The sequence below is a fragment of the Populus alba genome, chromosome 9, assembly GCF_005239225.2.
Source record: "Populus alba chromosome 9, ASM523922v2, whole genome shotgun sequence".
NCBI lineage: Eukaryota > Viridiplantae > Streptophyta > Magnoliopsida > Malpighiales > Salicaceae > Populus > Populus alba.
In genome coordinates this window covers 5333005-5349703 of record NC_133292.1, presented here as the reverse complement: position 1 = coordinate 5349703, position 16699 = coordinate 5333005, and the positions used below count along the sequence as shown (strand labels likewise).

Genomic DNA, 16699 nt, shown 5'->3' with positions numbered 1-16699 from the left:
CATATCATATTATTTTCCATCGGCAATAAGGCAACTCCTCGAATTGTCTTCATCGAGGGATAGGTTTCAATTCTTTACAAAAAGATCAAAACGACACCCAAACCCTGCTTTAATGCGTGGACACTTGCAACTTATTCGAATCATTAATAAAGTTAATTAATCAAATAATTATCAAGAAGGTGATTAAGGGTTAATTAATGCACGTACTTAATGTTAATTTCTTGACCAAGAGTATAGAATATAGCATATAGTAATAAATAAAATAATCTCCGAGAGTGATTCAACATAGCATATGTCACAGAGGATTATCATCAGCAATATTTGTCACTGACTCATTATTAAAAAAACAAAAGCATGCTCCAGTCCAAACCCCACATCCAGCCAATGGGATTCGCTGGCCATGGGACGAATCATTGAAACACAAGGAACGGCAAGAAAATAAATAAATCAAGATCTCCAGAAATGACCAAGATCGAGGACGTCGTGGCTTTTCTTTAATTTCAATTCCATGGCCCTGTGTAAGTCCATTATATTATCATTAAACTTCACTTTCATCCTATGACTTGTGTCTCGATTATTATTATTATTAATTTTATAATATTTTTATATAACAAACATGATTTAATAATGCTCCACCAGCAGCCGCCATGGTCATTTCGACCTATTAATGAAATGATGGTTCCTATTTTCTGTGGTATGATTTTTTTTTTTTTTTTCAGTTTTCAGAGGGGCGGCGCAAAACTACTAAGCATGGGGACACCCGGCCGGGTCCATGCTCCCTTGTAGGTTCGGTTCCTAGCTGGAAATCATCAAGTGCGAGAATACCACCTTAATTAAGAGAGTGATTAATAGTTTTTTTTTGTAATTACGTCCTTAAATTAGCCCCGTCTCCTTCTTCTTCTTCTTTTTTCATTATTTTTCTGAACTCGATTATTTTGTAATTCCACCATTTTTGTTTTGTTGGTTCTGCACGTATAGATAGATTGGGAGACACGTAAAGACATGGATAGGGATGGAAATTGGTATAATGGGTTTTTTTTCTTCTATATCCATGTCATATTTATTATTTATAGGATAGAAAATTTGAATATTTATAAATTATTTATCGAGTTTCAAGTATTTAATTATTTATTATTTATTATTTATTCTTCAATAAAAATATAATCGTTAATATATATTTGAAGTATTTATATGTATATTAAAAATAAAATGATAAATAGCATACATATGTGTATTTTATGTCTATATATATTGTATTAAGAAAAAATCTAAATGTTTTACATGGATATTTATATAATATAAATATATATTTTCAAGTTTAATTGAAGTGAATTTTGGATTGGTTTGATAATATTCATCCTTTATATATTATTCATTTGAGTAAAATAATTATCTAAAACTATCAATCCATTTAGTTCGGATCGTACCCATTCTTTTTGGATTAAATTATAAGTCCACTTGATACACGGGGGTGTTTTTCTTTTCTTATAACACAATGCTTTTTTTATCATTCTTTTTTTTTAAAAAAAAAAACGCACTGATTGAGGAAAACAAACATTGGACTGTCGAGTAGAGCAATCATGCAACCCCACAGCACTATAGAAACAAATATAATACTGCAAAGGATACCATGTTCTTGCCTTCTTGGGTATTAATTCCCTGGATTGAGTATATGTGATCTACTTGATAAAGAAATGGCAAAGGTATTCAAAAAGCATGTCACCCTAAAAGATGTCCTGCCCTTAAGCACGCTGCAAAAGTCGTGGCGACGATTGGACATGCCATTGTACACATTTGAATGGTTGTACCACTATATTTTTAGGAAAAAAAATAGTGTTTCACTAATATTCAATATCAATAAAAATAAAATATCCTAACAATTATAAGGACAAAATATAATAAAAACCTTCATAATTTTGGTGAATCATTATTGTTCAAGCTCTATAATTACTAGTATGATGATCACTAAAAATTTATATAATTGTTAATTTTAAAACTAGTAGGATTAATCAAGATATACTTAAACTGGTCTAGATATCCATGTTAACAAAAAAAAAAAAAAGATAAATTCTTAAAACTCTCAACAAATGATCTAATCCTCTCTAAATCTGGAACATAAAACTCTCCTCCAGAGAAAGAATCATACTTGCAGATTAGATCGAAAAGATTGGTCATTGACACTATAAAACAAACAAAAGATAAGAAAAAAATCTCATCTATAAAAACAAAAAATGGTTTGAAATTGGCTAAAAGTAGCACAAAATCAGGGTTTGCGGGAAGATATTTTGTTGAGGAGCAGAGGACAGAAGAAAGGTTGAAAATTGAATGCGTAATGGCTGGATCACTTTATATACACTTGGATTATGCAAATTCAAATTTGGTTTGCAGCAGTAATGCCAAGTTTTCACTGGTCAAGCAAGCCATTTATGATCATGGAAGGTGAAGGCTCCTGGAGGAAGACGACGAATATAAAAATATATATTGTATTAATATTACCTGCTGTTAGGTTATTGCTTGCTGGCCTAGTGGCTCCGTTTCTGTGGGTTTAAGGCACTGATTGGCCTAGTAGTTGAATTATTGTTTTGTTTTTAAAAAAAAAATTATTAATTTGTTTGGCTCAAAAAATTCAAAATAAAAAAATATTATTTTAATATATTTCAAAACAAAAAATACTCTAAAAAATACTTAATTTAACCATTATTTTAAGCACCTTTAAATAAATTATGGCTGCGAGAGGTGGACAATTGATGTCATGATGATCAGGGGCGGAGCAGAAAAGAAAAACTAAGGGGGGTCAAATTAAAAGAAGTTGTTTTAAAAAGTTAAAATTTTCATTATTTTATACAAGGAAGTGGTTGGGAAAATTTTCCTTGCAAGGGCCAGGGTCCCTGTCAGCCCCCCTGCCTCCGTCACTGATGATGATCAAGATTATATATATCATGTACAAGGTTTTTAAAACCTAAACATCTAAAGATATATACATTAAAAAAAGATTATATATATAGTGCAAAATTTGCAAATTTAATTATGAACTTGACATGGTGATAATTGTTACTTCACGATGATTCTTATGGGTATCGTGCTTGTAGAATGCTCTATCACGTTATAAAACAATTTGTAACATCATAGAAAACCAAAACCACGCCGTTTAATGCGATGTGTGTTTTCTAAAACCATGAGTGTACACAAACTACCCTTCAGCTCACATGTTCGAGGCTAGGAACATAACCCACTTTAAATTTATTTATTTACATATAGAATTTTGTTGCACTGTGTGTAGTGGTTGCTGTATTATGTTTAGATGGAACGAGAATTATGACAATTAATCAATAAATTTAATATTTTATTATTAATATAAATATTCAGATTCCCTTGTAGATATTTCAATTAATTTTATGGGCTGTGAATTAAGAATGATATAAGCTATATATATTAGAATAAGGCAGTAAAATTCCCTGCAAGCATATGGCCAACAGCATGTTTCCTTTGACAATTCTATCAATATAGTAATTACTGGTAAAAGTTTTCATATTTTTTTTTACACTGACAAGATACTATACTGTTTTTTTTTCTTAATTTCTTGGCGGTGATTGGATAGGAATGAAAGAGTGCTGAAACAGGAGATCATAAAATAGAAGTCACGGATCTATTTTCCTAGGCTACCGGTCAATTTTCTCAGGCTCCCGGATAAGGAATATATATATAATTGTCAATTAATTAATACGCGTGGGTTAATTTAAATGCATGGAGCATGGAATGTTAGGTGCTAGCTGCCGTAGCACTGAAGTTATTTCCATTTTTAAAAAATAAAATGATATCTAAATTAATAAAAAAAACATGAAAGTCGCATGCACTTGATACACCCATTTTAAGAAAAAATTGCTTGGCCTGGCTAATTACACGTGTTATTATATACGAACATGCAATTGATACTTTTCAAGAAGATGATCTTGTCCTCTGAATATTATTGATTGGCTTAGCCAATCACCACCTTCTAAAACATATATAATCGATGGCTCACAGTAATACAGAGTTGTCATGAAGGAGGAACAAACGACAAGAAAACACAAGGAGGCCCATGATAAAGTTGCAAATATATTTGTTTTCCAAGTCGTTTGATATTTTTTTCCAGCCTTTTCTTAATTTAATTATATTGTCAAAAAGGGAATCAGAAATTTTAAACGTCAGCAAAAATACTAGTCACTGCGGAGTTAAAGGAGAGACACTACATAATCTCAGATATGTTTTTTTGGTGATCAATGTTATTTTTCCACACTCCCATGTAACAAGATACCAAGGGGTGTATTTGTTTTTGTTTTTAACTTTTGTTGTGGAATATAACTATTCACAATAAAAAAAAATACAATAACAAAAACAATAAATTTATATTTTTATTATCATGTTTTTTACTTTTAATGACGAGTCTCACCACTAAAAACAAACACAACAACAAAAATAAACATATACTTTTATATATCGTGAAATTAAAAAACTTGATGGAATAACTATAGAAAAGATAATGGCTACACATGTAATTTTAATAATTTTTAATTAGTTTTTGGATTTCCTTTCTAGTTATGTTTCATAATTTTAATTAGTTATGTTAGTTTAATTATTATTTAAATACTAATGTATCTTATTTTTCAAAATAGCTAATATTGATTAATTATTCATAGCATTAAAAATGATTGAATTTTTTAATAAAATGTATTTATTAAGTGATATGGCATCATGTGATTGGTGTTTTTTTAATTGCTTACTTAATAATTATAATATTTATATAAAGTATTATGTATATAATTAGAAACACATGGGAGAGTTGTAATTTATTGTGGGCCCGCGAGAACAGACATTTGGGACTGTCTAGCATAAATCACGTGCTTAAAATCAAAAGGAAATTCTAGCTTAGCTATCTGCTTTGCCAGGTCAGGGTAATTTGTACAGTCAATGGATCATTCATTGATTTTGACTTTTTAAATAGGCACGCGCGGTCAAATTAGTCTCGACGGCAGTCATCACTCACCACTCGAAATAAATAAATAAAAAGATTATAGTTTCTGTTTCTTTTAAACTCTCGCGAGTCGCGATAGGTTCTATTTTAGCCCTCACGGTCACGGCTGTATTTCAGCCAGCCGAGAGATCTACAGGCTTTGTCATCCGTGGAGAGCCGCCTTCCACTGTTCTCCAAGGCCGTGGCTTACGAGGAACTTTCATATTGTTGATCTTAACATATATAAGAGAACAATAAATGTAAAGAGTAATATAAATTATATCCTGAAATTTTATTTAATAATTTAAGTTTTTAGATTTTTTTGACATAGTAACAGAGCCAATCTCACCATCTCCCATTTATTTGATAAAAATTAAGCACAAGGTAATATGAACGGGTCTATGCAAATTTCAAGTCCAAAAGGTTTTCACTTAAGATGATGTGTTAGAGAATAATATAAATCATATCCTGAGATCTCACCTAACAGCTTAAGCTTTTAGGTTGAGATGGTTCTTTGACATGGCCCTTGTAATGAACACATGTATCTTGTGGCATCCACAAAGTGAGTGTTTGAAAATATGATTATATTTTTATTTTTAAAATATTATTAATTTTGTTGTTAAAAATTAATTTTTTTATGTGTTTTTTATTATTTTGACGCGTTGATTTTAAAAATAATTTTTTTAAAAAAATATTATTTTAATATATTTTAACATAAAAATACTTTGAAAAATAACTACAATTATACTTTTAAACAAGCCAATAATCGCAACGACACTAAAAAAAAAAAAAAAAAAAAGGAAAGGATAATCGTGGATACCTCTCTTTCATTGAAATTGAGTCTACTTTAAATCCTATTTTAAACAAGTCATGTTCAATGGGTGTCTTCACAGTTTATTTTTTCTTGCATGGTTTTAGCAACAATAGATATTTTTTTAATCTCGTATTATGATTAAGAATTCAAATTTAAGAAACATGTGAATCAACATGTTATTTTAGCTATTAAATATGGTTCGATCAAACATATTGTTCTAGAGAATTCTTAACCTGAAATTTAACCTAGAACAAGTTTTAATTTGAATAAAATAAATGTATTGATGTAATAAAGACATGGTTCATTCAACTAAATCCAATCAAAATTCAATTGAGTCAATACTATTTATTTTTTAGGAAAAACAAAATGATAATGTTTTTAATAAAAATAATTGATCTGATTTGACTATATAAGCTGTAAAATGACCGACAATACAAGCTTTTTTAAATTAAATCTTAAATTTGGTCTAACAAATTACGAACGATACTGCTAACTAACTATTTAATCGTGATTAACTTTTTGCCAACATCATTACATGACATTGTTTTGTTAAAATCCCTTATATAAAAGTATCCCTTTATTTAGAAGAACCAAACATGTAATATGATTTTTAAATAGAATAAATATGATTTTTTTACATGCATTCCAATTGTAAAATGTCATTTGGAAGAATTGATTTTATTTTATTATATTTGATATATAAAAAATTTAATAACAAGATTGATAGATTTAAAAACAATTAAAATAATTTTCAATCAATTTAAATGATGAAATTAAAAAAAAAAACTTAAATTAAAAAGATTTAAAAAAAAAACAACTCATATCAATCCATATGAATTTATTAAATCTATAATATAAGCCGTGAGATTATAATAATTTTATAAAAATTAAACTGAAAAATTATAAATTTTTAAAAAAATAAAGAAAAAAAATGACAATTTCAATTAATTGTTTTTGTAAATTCTTGACTTTTTTACCATGCATGCGGGAATAATAAATATTTTTTAAAATGATATTTTTGTAATTTGAACAGCTTTGTTTTCCTCGAACATGTAAAACGAGCTTTAAAAGTCAAATTAATATATTTTTTTTATTCTTGACTTTTCATTTAGCATATTCTTGGAGATGCCCTCACACAAGAGCGCTGAGATGTCGTTTTGTTTTTTCCAACTGTACTGTAAGTAATAATTTTCTTAAATCTTGTTCAATTGTCATCGAAATAAAAACGTGAACGCACGCAGAGGATGGTAGCTCTTGGTCGTGCTGTAAGCACAGCTGGAGTTAGCGGGACACAGCTGGCATGTACGAAGGATACGTGACTACCGTCGCAGTCTGATCTCTTTTTATTTTTGTTTTCTGCCCTGAGAATCAAGTACTGGAATGACAATAAGAATGGAGTTTTTGTTACGCGTTCAGGTTTTATTATTATTTATTAAATAGAAAATAAATTTTCATATTTTTATAAATCTATTTCAAGTATTTCTTTATATATAATATTATTTATTATTCGTTCCCTTCCCTTTTATACATGCTGGTCCGGTGTCTGGGGACTCGTTGGATATTCTGTTAAGATTACGAAAATGGCCCTGCCCCCGAGTTTTTTTAAAAGTTAATGCAATAATGTTTCCAGACAAGTTTTCAAGCTACAATTATTTTTCCATGTCAATTTTAAACCTGGGACTCTAGAGAGATATTTTAAGAGTGTTCGTTGCTTAAATTTTGATTTTTTTTTTTTACTTCAAAACATTATTTCATATATTATTTTAATATACTAATATAAAAAAATAATTTTAAATCATCATCGTTATTATAATTCCAAACACAATATAAAACCCAAAAAACCATACTACAAACTATAGCTAATGTAGTGTTTAGAAGTTCGACAGCTTCTGTTTTTTAGTTCGTTTTTGTTTTCAAGAAAATGGAGAGATGAAGGCGGCCATGGTTCAAGATTTGCTAGCTACATGCTCTCTCTCTCTCTCTCTCCTCACATGAATGTCAGCATGCGTGAAGAAAAGAAGACGATTAGCTGTGACAGGCGATACAGGTTTCGAAACCAACCTGGAATGCACATAATATTGTAAATACCAACTGCTACTTGCTGCTGCCCGGTAGCATTGACGCCGCTGTCGATTCTTATGTTCTGGTCTCTTCGGTTTGAAAAAAAAAAACTAATAATATTATTACAGGATAAATAAAATGCTGCTTTGTTGTCGTGTGCCTCGAACGCTGTCGTCTCGTGTGATGATTAATTCATTAATTTGTTGGGTTCATTGAATCGGTCCCAACTAGGTCGCAAGTGAAGGATGGCGAGTCGAGCTAGGGAGGAAGCACTCTCGTATTAACTCGGTAGAAAACTTTTGTAATCCGAGACCAAAAACAGGAACACACTCATCATGTTTCTTTTTTTGCCCCTTCAACTCATTCTCTTTCTTTGTCTGCACACGTGATTGTGTAATGAAGAGGCACTTGAGCTATAATCTCCCTTTAATTAGGATAAGAAATGCTTCTATAATTTTCCTTGAAAATAAATTATTTTTTAAAAATAAAAAATATATTTTTAAATAAAAAATACTTTAAATTACGATCGTTAACATACTCTCGAACACTTTATAATTAATTTTGCATTTGAAAGCATATTTAGATATATTTGACTTAAAAAATATAAAATTAATTTTTTTAGTGACTTTTAATGATTTTAGTATGATGTTAAAAAAAAAAATATTTTTTAAACAAACTTGTGGAATGTGATTTATATATCGAACTTACTTTTAAATTCAATAAAGTAAATGCTTACATTAAAAACGAAAAAAATTAAGAGACTGAATTCCAGTATTAGTAAATATCAATCTATATGAATTTATCAAAAACAAAAACAAATAAAAAAAGAAGGAAAAATGAACGAGATGGTCGTGACTTGAAGAACATACTATAAATAAATTGCAAAAACCATTTGACACAAACCCAATTGTCATCAATATCATGACTATCTTCAAAACAATAGTTATACTGTGGATGATGAACACAGGATCGGCATGCTAAGATCACGAGTTATATGAGCAGAGAACTCAGTGATTTTAGATCACGAGTCACAATCACATACTAAGATCAACGAACGAGCACGAACTTGGTTCACACAGGTAAATTGGGATTTAAAAGAACACAAGCATTTTCTGGCTATCCACGTAGCCAGCCCGGCTAGCCCTCTGTGCCGGTCTCCAGATCGGAAAAGGGTCTTAATCAAACGAGTCAAACGCAATCAACACCGACCATCTTTCTCCTTTCGAAAAACAATGAGAGGTTTTGGTTGTTTTTTTTACTTGTAATATCCTTAAACTCGAATGGCAATTGCATGCACCAACCCCACAAAAAAAGCAGCCACGCCCAGAAGTCAAAATTCTCATTAAACGGTAATGAAATCAACAAGAAGATCCTCGGCATAAATATGTCAATTTCGAGCATTGACGAGGGCAGATTTGTCATTTTATTACCTCTATAAGTACCGTCCAGTTCGCTTTCCAACGCTTCTTTAGTCAAGGAAAAAAAGAAAAAAAAACCATTCCACTCTCTCTCTCTCTCTCTCCCCCACAAAAAAAAAAAACTCCTCCTAACACTTACCTGTAAAATCTTATTATAAAAAAAGAGTCTTTTAAGCCTTTCCTCGAACTGTTCATCTACAAATAGGCACCTTCACCGGCGATTGTCTCTCGCCGCTGAATCCTCATAAAGTATTTAACTTTTCCCATCTGGGTTTCATTCAGATAGTTCATTTGCATAGCAAAGTTGCAATGTTTCACAATGAAACGGCGTCGGTTTTCTGTTTTTTTGGACTGGTGAGCGTACAGTGAGAAGTTGGCAAGCGGTATAGTTGGATAATTGGTGCGTGATGGGGAAGGTGGCGGCGGGAGTGGCGGCTGCTGTTGCTGCGGCGGCTTGTGCGGTGGCAGGAGTGGTGGTGGGGAGGAGGGTACGGAGTAGGAGGAAGTGGAAGAGAGTGGTAGGAGTGTTGAGAGAGTTAGAAGAAGCATGTGAGACACCAGTTGGGAGGTTAAGGCAAGTAGTGGATGCTATGGCTGTGGAGATGCACGCTGGTTTGGCGTCTGAAGGTGGCTCGAAGCTTAAAATGCTACTCACTTTTGTTGACCATTTGCCTACGGGGTATAATAATCCATAATCTAATCTACCTCTCTTTTGTTGTTTTTGTTACTGGTTGTGACTTGTGAGAGATACTATGTGGTCCTACTTTTAGTGTGTCTGCGCGTGTTTCTGTGTTTTGTTTGATTCTTGATTGATCCATCGTCGCTGGTTGGTTTAGGAATTAATTGAATGGTACTTCTCTCTTTAGTTTCTTTCGGTGATATTTGTATGCCTAGTAATCTTGAATTTGATAGTTTGGGTTGAAAATTTCATTTTTATGGTGGTTTGATATTTTTTTTCCCTATTTTATTACGATCTCGTGATCGTTTTCTGGGGTGTTCTTGTTGCTTTTACTCTTACTGTTTTTATCTTTAATTAAAATCTGATACAGTATGGCCATTTGTTTCCCATTGCTGTTTGGAGTGCTTTTTGAACTTTTTTTTTCCTTGTTTTCTTGCAACTTGGACAGTCTTTCTTTGTGTTATTTCTTTTTCTTGTTTCTTCACGCTTTCTGCCAATTTTTTCACTGTAAAGTGTTTGGTTATTCCAGTTTTATTTTTGTTTTGTTGTGATGTTCAGTCTATTTGCTGTTTTCTCCTTTGTGCTGTATAAATTTGTTTTTAAAGTGTTTTGGGGGTTCACTCGGTTAGATGATTCTGGTACAGTGGTTTTGGAATTGGATTTATTTGTAAACGCATGCGCTTTTAAATTATATATTCATGTCCTGCTATCTGTTGTTTTGCAAAACTTGATTGTAATGAATCGATCTTCTCACTACTTGATTTGGGAATATATTTTTTTCTCAAACAAAAACATGAGTTTATAGAATCTAAATGTTCTCTTTCTATTCCGATTTAAAATGTTATAGAACTGTTTGAGAAATACTACGTGTTTAGGTTCCTCAATTGAAATATTTTGGTTCTCATTTAGTCTTCTTTTCCAAGTGGACGAGATCGGTTGCTTAACGAAGGACAGAATCTGCGATGTATTCAATGAACAGAATTTTCATACCCGACCCTTGATTTAACAATTGTTTTAATAGTTTGTCGATGCAAATACATAATTGCAATTTTTATGTTAAAGCGCAGATTTATTTAGAAACATAGTGTTGATGCATTACATGCCTTCAAAGGGAGTTCATAGTGTCAATTGCTAACACTGGCAGACTTTCCATTTAGCTCCATCCCCTTTTTCTTTTTGAGGTGTTCTGGCTGTTGAAAACATGTGCAATGACAGAGATTAGATATTGGAATGGAGAGGGTGTGTTTACAGTTGTTAATAGTCTTTAGCCTGTTTCCTGTACCTGTCTTTGAATCATATATTAGCTGGAAGAGTTAGGATCAAGTTACACCAGATGTGACCATTTCTTCTATTATCCTGCATAAATCATTTGAGACTCATCCTTTTTAGCTACGGTTGTTTTTTATCCTTTACCCATGCATGCCATGTATATCAATTTTAAGTTCCTGAAGCGAATAAGAATAAGAAAGCTTTGCCCCATTTGTGATATATAAATGAGATAGATATGGACATCCAATTAATTTCACATTTGGCATGTATGGTATTTGTAATGTGAATGTATAATTACTAGCTTGCTTGGCGAAATCATACCAAATAAGCAGTGACTGTGCTTTTTTAAATTGTTTTTTTTTATATCAATTATTAGAGTTGGATCAATTTTCAATTATGCGGTCTATATTTGTATTGTTTGCTTAGGTTGCATTGGTAAATTGATTTCTGATGTTGTTGTCAGGAGTGAGATAGGAACTTATTATGCTCTAGATCTTGGGGGTACTAATTTTAGGGTCTTGCGGGTTCAGCTAGGAGGTAGAAGATCTTCAATCTTGTCTCAAGATGTGGAGCGACGACCCATTCCCCGGCACTTGATGACAAGCACAAGTGAGGTGACTGAGTTTTAACTGCAAATATTTCACTATCTTAGGGCATGCTTTTGGAAAAGGAAAAAAGAAGAAGATAAGAGATCACCTCCTGATATGGCAATTATTGTGCATTTTTTTGGCTACAGGATCTCTTTGATTTTATTGCTTCAACCTTAAAGCAATTCGTTGAAAAAGAAGAAAGTGGTTCTGAGCCTTCTTCAGTTAGAGCAAGGGAGCTTGGGCTTACATTTTCTTTTCCAGTGAAACAATTGTCGATTCGTTCGGGGATCCTTATCAAATGGACAAAAGGATTTGCCATTGAAGATATGGTAAGCTAGATGATGTCTGCCAACGAAACTTCGAAATGTTGACTGCATAATTGTTAGTTGGATTTCCGGCGCCTTTTTGCTGTTCTCAATATGTCTACACATGTTTTATGTTATTCTTAAGGAGCAGTAAGTGAAGAATTGGAGCACCTAGGATGTGTTTTTTCACTGCATGTAATTTTAGGATGAGGAAAAATCTTAAATATACTTGGCCTGATAATTAAATCACTTATCATAAATATATTATAATTTAATTGATAATGCTTCTATTAGCCAATCAGGAAGTTTTTATACATTTTATTCAAGTGACTATTATAAGTGAACTTCCGTTTCGTTTCCTTTTTTAACAGACTGATTTATTGCACAAATGATTGTAGGTTGGAGAAGAGGTGGTTGGACTTTTAGAAGCAGCATTAATCAGGAGGGGTTTATATATGCGTGTTGCAGTATTGGTAAGCACTTTCTTCTCTTATGGAAGCAACGTTGATATTTGATTTCCCTTTACCCAATATAACAATTCAACTATACGGTTTTTGCTATTTGAAGGTATTTTAATAAATAAAAAGTCGATGATTTTTGGGGTGTACTTCAATTGGCATTACTTTTATCAGTCAAAAGTATGCTTTAGTATTTTTGAATAGTAACTGTTAAGTGGTCAAACATGTATACTATTCCGAATCAGTTTAAGTTTTTTCCATAGGTCATGTACTTTCTGAATTGAATAGCTTGACCGGCATTGCAAAGTTAACCATAATTTCATTCTCAGAACTAAAGAAGATCAAGACCATTACCGCAGACTGCTTGCAAAGATTTTCCCCATCTGTTTTACTCGCATGAAGTTTCCTTGATTGAAAATCTTTGGTACTTTATCATAAGAAAAACACCTGCTTTACAGTAACTGGTGGAGTTTTACTCGTACCAGGATCTTGAATAGCTCGTAGTTGATGGTGTACTGTATGCAAAATAAAGTTCATCTTACATCTCTAATGGATTGATCTAGAACTTAAAAATTACCAAGTCATGCATGTATAAATGCACAGACACCAGTATGTTTGAGCTTGTGGAGGATCCTTTTGTTGATTTCAAATTTTCCTTTTCTCATAGTTTTTTTTTTTAAAAAAAAATTAGTTGTGGAGCGTGGTACATTGGACAGCCTTTTTAACACACCCCCCCCCCCCAAAAAAAAAAAAAAAGTACTTTCCTTTTCGTATAGTTTTTTTTTTTTTTTTTAATGTATTGATGAAGAGGTGCACTTTGTTTTGAACAGGTAAATGATACTGCAGGAACCTTAGCACTTGGACATTATGATGATGCTGACACTGTTGCTGCTGTTATAATTGGAACGGGTACTAATGCCTGTTATTTAGAGCGGGCAGATGCCATCATAAAGTGTCAAGGTCTTCTTACAACTTCGGGATGCATGGTACTGCTCTTGTCTTGTTCAAGCATTTTCCTGTGATTAACTTGAAAAATGATCCATTATCATATTTGCTTACTCACATTATGCTTCTCTCTTGTTTTACTAGGTTGTTAACATGGAATGGGGAAATTTCTGGTCATCCCATTTGCCAAGAACTTCTTATGATATTGATTTGGATTTGGAAAGCCCTAACCCAAATGATCAGGTAAGGAGCAGTTTCTTAGGTTTTTATTATTTATTACTATAAAGGACCTGCTCAATGCTTTTTGTTGGATTTTGTTGCAGGGTTTTGAGAAACTGATATCAGGAATGTATCTAGGTGACATTGTTCGGAGAGTTATTCTCAGAATGTCGCAAGACTCGGATATATTTGGACCTGTTTCCTCCAGATTATCAATCCCCTTTATTTTGCAGTATGTTCACATATATACACAGAAATCTGGGGTGGACTAGTAGTTGATTTTATTGTTGTATAAATGTGTCATCTCTCTTGATATTCTATGCTTATTGTCACTTGAAGCTTTGGTTCTCTTTAATTTCTTACTCATTTTCCTCTATTGTTAATCAGAACACCTTTGCTGGCTGCAATGCACGAGGACGACTCTCCTGAACTGAAAGAAGTAGATAAGATCTTGAAAGAAACCCTGGAGGTAGATGGATCACTCATGTTTTCCTTTCATGTGTTTATTGAATGCTGCTATGGATTGACCATATCGGTTTTATTTTCCTGTGCACCTGTCAATTTCAGATTTCAGAGGTCTCTTTGAAGGTCCGAAAGCTTGTTGTAAGAATATGTGACGTTGTGACACGTAGGGCTGCTCGATTGGCAGCTGCTGGCATAGTGGGAATCTTGAAGAAGATCGGACGGGATGGAAGCGGAGGCATCACTGGTGGAAGAAGTAGAAGTGATGTAAAAATGAGAAGAACAGTTGTTGCGATTGAAGGGGGTTTATATACAAGTTATACAATGTTCAGAGAGTACTTGCATGAAGCCCTTAATGAAATATTGGGAGAAGATGTGGCCCAACACGTCATTCTTAAAGTTACAGAAGATGGATCAGGCATTGGCGGAGCTCTCCTTGCTGCCGCATATTCATCCGGCGGTGTGGATAACGTACAGTTGCTATAAATATATATTATTTATATACATATAGCTCCCCTGTAAATGTAGAATTCTTTCAATATCTTTATATATATAAAAGGGTTTGTCAAAAAGAAAAAAAATGTCATCTCTCTAATGATTCTCATTGTATCTTAAGCTTTTTTATTTATTTATTTTTAGAAAGTTTTTTTTTTTATAAACTAAATCTTTGAGAAGTAAATTATGCTTTAATGTTTGTGAGTGTAATAAAAAAACAATGGGGACAATAATTTATTGATATTTTAATTTTTTAAGCTTATTAGAGGAACGGGGTTTAGATTTGATTAATAAAGAGGGGTTTAGATTTGATTAATAAAGAACGGAAAAAAATATAATTTTATGAATTATTTTAAATAAAATAAATAGTAATAAAAATTAAATGTCATAAATAAAAAATTTTAATTTAAAAAATAATAAGAAACATAAAAAAAAAAAAAATAAGAATAAAAGTTCATATAATCAATAAATAATAATATATTTTTTAAAAAAATATTTCAAAAAAATGTATCTTAATTTTTTTTAATCAATTTTTTTAATGATAAATAAAAAGAAATTGAAATGTAATTTCTGAAAAATCATTTTCTATGAAACAAATAGTATCTTAATTTTTTTTTTTTTGAACACCTTCCTTCTCAATCAGGTCTTCTGTATATTGTTGCTGGCTATGTGAAAAGTGCTCTTTATTTATCGAGTTGTCTTTACAAATTATCCTCCTTTCAAATGATTGAGGACTTTTTACACTCTGGAAGACATTATGAGTGTTGAATTCTTGGCAGTTGTTGGGCCCAAACATCTCGTGGTTATGGCGAGTTTCAATGACCATCAAGTTCCGCTCCTCCATCCATTATCATTGGTCGGCAGCCCTGCCATCCATCTCCTCCGATTGTCATCACTTATTGACTTCACCACCGCCACCACCCACATGCCTTCGCCATCACCATGCTGGATATACATGATTTTGTTCATGACTTTTTTTTTTTTTTTTTAACTTTTTCATTATCAACTCATCTTGTAATTAATTTAAGATGGTTGATTTTGAAAATTAACTTAACTTTTTTTTCCCCTGTCTTTTTTTTTCCCTAGGATTATCCTAGATTTATAAAATAATTAAATTAATTCGAGTTATTTTAAGTTTGAGTTTTTTTTTAAATGTTTTTTATTTTGATTATTTGACTATGGGCTATTAGGTTTTTAAATTTTAAGTTTTTTTTTTTTTTTTTTTTTATAAGGTTAATCCAAGTCTTATATTCGTTGGGTTAATCTAGAGTGACTTGATTTTTTTATTATGTTTTTATATTTATTTAACTTTGATTATTTTTGCTAGGTTTGTTTTTTAAATAAGTTTTTGTCCCAGATCAATAGAGGGAACTAATATTAACTCAGTTTTTTTTTAATGTTTTTTTAAAATAAATTATTTTTAAATTTTATAATTTCAAATTAAGAGCAAAACAAGTTTTTTAATTTTTTTTTCCCGTGTCTACTTCAAGATTATCTCAGTTAAAAGCCAATCCAATGTTATCATTATCTAGAAAAAAGGAAGAAAAAATGAAAAAGGGTAGTATTGCTATAAATTTGAAAATGGAATTTTTTATTATTTTAATATTTTTAAATATTTTGATGTGTTAATATTAAAAATAAAATTAAAAAAATTAAAAATAATTATTAAAAAAAATCGTATAGCTTGGTAAGGTAAAGGGCATCAAATTATCAATTCCTTTCAGAGACCATGAAGATGATGTGACAGGTGGTGGTGGTGATGGCATCGTAATCTTTGGGTAGATTTCTTCGATGGTCATGTTTCCCTCGTCAGCAAGCGTTGACAGTTTTCATAGCCACGTGGAGTCATCCATTACGTCATCAAACACGAAAAGTAATTTATTATATTCTTGTCTCGCGACGGCTTCTTGCTTATTACAAGCTGCATGATGCATCCATGGGATCACAGCTCCACCAATGCCCACAGGCACACATGTAAGAGTCTTTTCCCCCAT

The 16699-nt window shown here is 31.8% G+C and overlaps 1 protein-coding gene across 1 annotated transcript; it reads left to right on the top strand.

Moving 5' to 3' along the window:
- Positions 1 to 9330: 9330 nt before the first annotated feature.
- LOC118035163 (hexokinase-3) lies at positions 9331 to 14863 on the top strand. Its single transcript, XM_035040679.2, has 9 exons — positions 9331 to 9962; positions 11695 to 11845; positions 11968 to 12150; positions 12525 to 12599; positions 13415 to 13570; positions 13674 to 13772; positions 13853 to 13980; positions 14136 to 14217; positions 14316 to 14863. The coding sequence occupies exons 1-9, from the start codon at positions 9691 to 9693 to the stop codon at positions 14694 to 14696; spliced, it is 1527 nt and encodes a 508-aa protein (XP_034896570.1). The 5' UTR covers positions 9331 to 9690; the 3' UTR covers positions 14697 to 14863.
- Positions 14864 to 16699: the final 1836 nt, after the last annotated feature.